General features: G+C 36.4%; 1 protein-coding gene across 1 annotated transcript; it reads right to left on the reverse strand.

The window, feature by feature from the left end:
• Nucleotides 1–231: 231 nt before the first annotated feature.
• On the reverse strand, nucleotides 232–1,068 carry LOC119644285. Its single transcript, XM_038043824.1, has one exon. It carries the CDS (start codon nucleotides 1,066–1,068, stop codon nucleotides 232–234), a length of 837 nt encoding a protein of 278 aa, XP_037899752.1.
• Nucleotides 1,069–5,379: the final 4,311 nt, after the last annotated feature.

Raw genomic sequence — 5,379 nt, forward strand, 5'->3', positions numbered from 1 at the left:
TACATAGGCATATACATATCATGTGGGCAATATATACACATATGAAAGTGCATGCGGTTATATATATATGCAAATTTATATGCCTCATGTATACATGAATACACAGGCCACGTAATTGCTGTGTCTACACATGTATATTGGTGCCATATTTTGATATACGTATCATCCTCCTTTAGATAAGTCTGCGTTAACGTTTCTTAAAAGCTACTTTCTGAAAACTTTTTTCTGTACTTATCGTGCAACCTCATAGGGTGGGGGTAAGAAAAGACGTTTTCGAAATTCATCCCAAACTTCACACATCGTAGGTGCTCTAGCGTCAGCATTGAAGCACTGCCTTGTGTCGGCTTCCGTCTTACAGATTTTCTGGCACTCTGAAAAGGATGGATATGGAGTAGGCTCTTTTTTGCAGCCACTAGGTGAAAATAGTCTTTGGCATTTTGGGGGATTACGTGGCGGATCACACCCATGTTTGTAAGCCCTGAAACAGCATAGTTTTCTCTGTTTCGGATGCGCTGGATAAAGACCTTGACATGGCATTAACCATCTGTATTTATTTGACATTTTGCAAGCCAATAGGCATATTTGTTTTCCTAAACCCTTTTTCCTGGGTAGTTCTTCCTTTTTTCTTCTGGGCAACGGTTTTATCGGATAGTCATCGCAAGTGCAGCGCATTTCTATTTCTAATGTACTAAGCGGAGGACAAGATACCCAGGTTTGCCTGTAGTTGCGTCGTTTGTCACTCGATTTGTAGCAGATCTCATCCATACGCACTGGCAAATCTGGGCACGTTGAAGCACAACAATCGGGCTGTTTCCACATACCAGTTTCCTTTCGACCGGAACGATGGTATCTTGTTGGGCGAGAATATTTTTTCATCGGCACATTTTTTATTGCACTTTCAGCGCAAACCTCTGGATAGTTTGGATCACATTTGGGTTCAATAACTTTGGCGCAACCAGAGGGCGCGAACCAGTCCCTGCCCGATGCAAACCTTACCGTATCTTTTAGAAATGAGCTCACTGCAACTGGTAAACGGAAACCAACATAATTAGCATATTTCGTAAACATTGTTCACTGATAAATTTATTAAATTCTACGATTTTCTAAGGTTTTTTTCTTAAAAAGGAATTTTTGAATTTATAAAATGGGAAAAGAGAAAAATCTGGAAAGAGGTAATGTAAGATTTTGTGTATGGCCGCGAAAATAAATTGCCTAAAATTTCAAGTTACCGATTTATGTAAGTAAACATATTTTAAATTAAAATTTTGACAAAGTTGACAAAGCACTTGACGAGTGCAAACTTAATAATAATACTAACTTGATTTGAACTTCATTGAAAACAGAAGTTTCGTATGCGCGAAAAATCATTTACGAAACATGTGGATTTATATTGTAAAATTTAGCACCTGCATATATAGTCCCGTCCAACGAACGTGGACGGTGGAAAATAGCTCAGCATTTCAACAATATGTGGGGCTTCCCTCCTCGCATTGGTACAATTGATGGCACCCACTGTTGTTTGCCACCCCCCAAGGCTTGGATCGCTCTCTTTTACAATTATAAGGATAAGTGTGTATGTTAAAATACGTCTAATTTATTGCACTTTTGTATATCGCTTAAAAAGCGAGAAATATATGCACTAATAATGCCCATACAAACGTTGTACTTACTTACTGTTACTTACAGCTCGGGTGCTAGGAAATCTATATTTTTTAAATGCCTTGCGCAGCAGCTATAGGAAAAAAGATTAACGATTTTTATATCTACTGCTGTAAGATGGGCGTGTACTAATTTTGTTTTTGTCCATAATGTATGTAGCACCCAAAAGGAAGCTTCAGAGATCCTATAAAGTATATATATTCTTCATCAGTGTGAAATTCTGAAAGTTGAATTAGCCATGTATGTCCGTCTGTGTGGTGTGTGTTACTTAGAAGCCTGAAATATATTTTTTAATACTTAAACATGTGCCTAATAACTCAACGAAAAGTGATAGTCTGTCTATCCATCCCAAAAAAATTGTTAAAAAAACGTTTTTTTTTAGTTTGTTACAGTGGCTTCCATACTTAAGCAATTCAAAACGACTTTATATGCATAAGTTTGCCTCTAAAGGAAAAGATAATTTATTTCTCTCATTTATCTTAATTGACGGTTGTGAAACGTCACGTGGCCAAGTGATTTTAACCTTTTTTGCCAACGCTTCTGCTAACTTTATTAATTTTAATTCTTCTTCCTTTTCTTCGCATTAAATAACTGGTTGTGAATTTATTCCTAGAATAAATATATCAGACAAACAGATGTTGCAAAGTTTAAGATCGCGTTTTCCCGGCTCCAGACCGGCCTGCGTTTTACATTCTTAAAAGCCAGATAGTAAAATTTCGTCGCAATCTTACATCGAGTTTCAATCGTTCTCCGGAAACAGGCAAGTTTCCTATTTGTTGGATGGCTTGTGTTTTTTTCGCACTTTATAAAAGCTATAGACGCATAGCTACGTGAACGCATTCTAAAATCTCGAATCAGAAAGTCAGGTCAGCTTGCACCAATCACCTTACATTCTTTTGCCTTACTTTTAAACCCTCAGCCAAAGGCATACAAATGAATGTTGCCTACGTCGATTTTAGTAAGGACCTTATAGTTACAAATATTTATTACGGAAATTATGCCGCTTAGACCTTCCCTCGTACTCAGTTAAGTGCTTATTCTCCTATCCTCATAGTAGATCCTTAAAGATGCTTTTCAACTCATTCCAGCCCGACAATATTTCTACCACATCAAGAATGCCTTAAAGCGTTTAATTCTATTGGCTTGTACTTTAATTATAAGCTCATTGCCAGCGAGAGTGGAGCCGCGCCCCTACGGTTTTCCGGAGGTCGGACGTGGCGATTTAGATCCCTTTGCGCGCGGAGGTCATGGCAACTTATTTCCATTTCCATCACATCCCGATTTTCGAACCGAGCCTGGTGGCAGCGGTGGTATGCGGCCACGCTTTGATGCTCTCCGATCACTAACGGCTTGCATCATTCGTCCCCTGGACAAAACCTAATATAATCTGAACATCGTTGGAAAGGCTATTTAGTAATAGAAGATTCATGGCGTACTAATTTCATTTTTTCACAGGGCATGGTTTGGCCACAGTAGCTACGCAAACTTTCACTTTATTAACCTCATTTATGACATAGTGTAAAAATGTTGTGCTCTCGAATAATAGTTAAATTACATAAAGTCGTGTTTTGTTTTTAATATTTTGTAAAAAAAGGCAATTGAGTACCGCAAACCGAGAAAGCAATCGTATTGCAGGTCTTAAAGTGATAGAGAGCACTTCCATCGACGAAACAGGAAATCCATGAACGCACCTCCGCCCAAATACGGCAGTTTTTAAGGCGATTTTAATACGAACACCTGGTAGTGACGTAAGTATGACGCGGCCTTTTCGTGAAAATGATGCGGTGATGTGTCACCAAGCAGTTACCATAAATGATTTAAAACAACGCAGACAAAAGATTGGGATTTGCATATGAAGGTTTTTCTTTTATGATGTAAATATCATAGGATATAAATAACGCGGTCCTTAAGAGCGCCATTTAACCTCAGCAGAAATTCTCATTATCATTCATTGGTAGCAATTGAGTTGATATGAAAGATATGAAAGAGCTAGTCTGCATTTGTTGACAACTGAGAAAATATTGAAAGAGCGAGTCTGTACTTGTTGACAACCGCCATTGAGAAATTGAAAATTAAAGCATTGTCTGCTTATAACAGGCCAAAGGGGGATGTCAACATACTTTGAAAGCAATTTTAAATCTTTTTTAACCCACTTAAAGGAAATTTCTCAATGAGGCTTTCTTTCTTAATTCTCTCAAATCAATCACTAACTTTTTTTTAATGAGTTTCCTCTGATATTACAAGAAAAAGTGCATTATATGAGTTGGAATTTACAGACGATTTTATTATATTATCATATAAAAGCTTATAAATTCGGCTATCAATTTCATCCAGAAGAGAATGTGGGAATCTGTAGGTTTTTTGCATAAAAATAAGTTTTGTTACCCTCTTGCAGATTTCGAGAACAGATTTTACTAGTGTTTTTCATACAAATGCAACTGGCATGCTTTCTCTCAATGATTTCTTATAAATTTGCGTGGAACACTTTCTCTCAATGATTTCTTACAAATTTGCGTAAAACGCTTTCTCTCAATGATTTCTTAATGAAAAGACAACCAAAAAAATTTTTAAATTTGATAGTTGAAATTATTTCACCAGTTCCCAAACTTAAGAAAATACCCAATATATTTTTTCATCTGATGAGTGTCTTCTTCGTCTCTTTGATAATAGAAAGATTGGCATCAAATATATTTGCCTTCTCCGTAGTCAATTATGGAAAGGTCGGCAATTCTTTTTCCTTGTTTGTTATTATTCGTCGATCATGTTCAAATATTGACGAATGATAAGTAAAATTTATATGTAATGCTCCTTGCATCCAATTATTGAGGGATGGTGCGATATACCTTTCAAGGATGATGTTTCAAATTGGGAGATGTAGAAAATTACAAAAAAAATTAACAGTATATATACGGTGCTCTACGTCGTTCAGTTGAACGAAATAAAATTCAGATAAATAACATAACATATAAAAACAAATTAACATAACAAATATTTGCTCTTACTTATGTTATAAACGGCAAGCTACATTTTCAAACTATTCAAACTATTGTCAAATATTGCATTTACATACTTTCATAGGGGCTGGTAAAAAAAAGCTTCGCTTATGTTCCCACGTGTGGCGCACTAATTTATGGACATAGTATATGTAAGTTATATATATCAGTACTTATAGACTATATTTATCTCCTATTTTATGAACGATATGAATGCAAGCAAAGTTCCTACGGGTGTCAATAGAGACAAGCGCTTATATCGACTTTTAAGCATTTCCGCTGAAGTTCACAAAGCTTTATAAATCTTTATATATATATTTTATCTTCGCAGGTTCGTTAATTTGTTGCCATTTTTACTATTTCAACAATCTTGGATTTTTTTTATAGGTTTTGGATTCATCTAGTGATCTTTTGAGTTTGGCTCGGTCTGATAGTGCCTGAGGAAGTGGCCTATTAGGTGGCAAAAGGTGAATTACTTGCACGTTGGATGTGCTTGTCCCATTCTTTATTCGCACAGCTGGGGCAAGCTTCGAGACAGTGCTTTAGGTATATTATCATCATATTTATAATAAACATCATTTGTTATTAAACCAATACAGTCAATGCAATCTTAAGTATTTGCAAAGTTTTTTGTTTTTGCGTTAGGAAAGCTTGATAACGAGGACCGCAAGTCGTGCCAGGCATGCATATGATTCACTGCCAACGTTAAGCGTTGTCTTTACAAACG

The sequence above is a fragment of the Glossina fuscipes genome, unplaced genomic scaffold (genome assembly GCF_014805625.2).
Source record: "Glossina fuscipes isolate IAEA_lab_2018 unplaced genomic scaffold, Yale_Gfus_2 106520, whole genome shotgun sequence".
Taxonomy (NCBI): domain Eukaryota; kingdom Metazoa; phylum Arthropoda; class Insecta; order Diptera; family Glossinidae; genus Glossina; species Glossina fuscipes.

Coding starts and splice junctions, on each gene's coding strand:
- LOC119644285 (XM_038043824.1), bottom strand. CDS start 1,068: ATGTTTACGAAATATGCTAATTATGTTGGTTTCCGTTTACCAGTTGCA.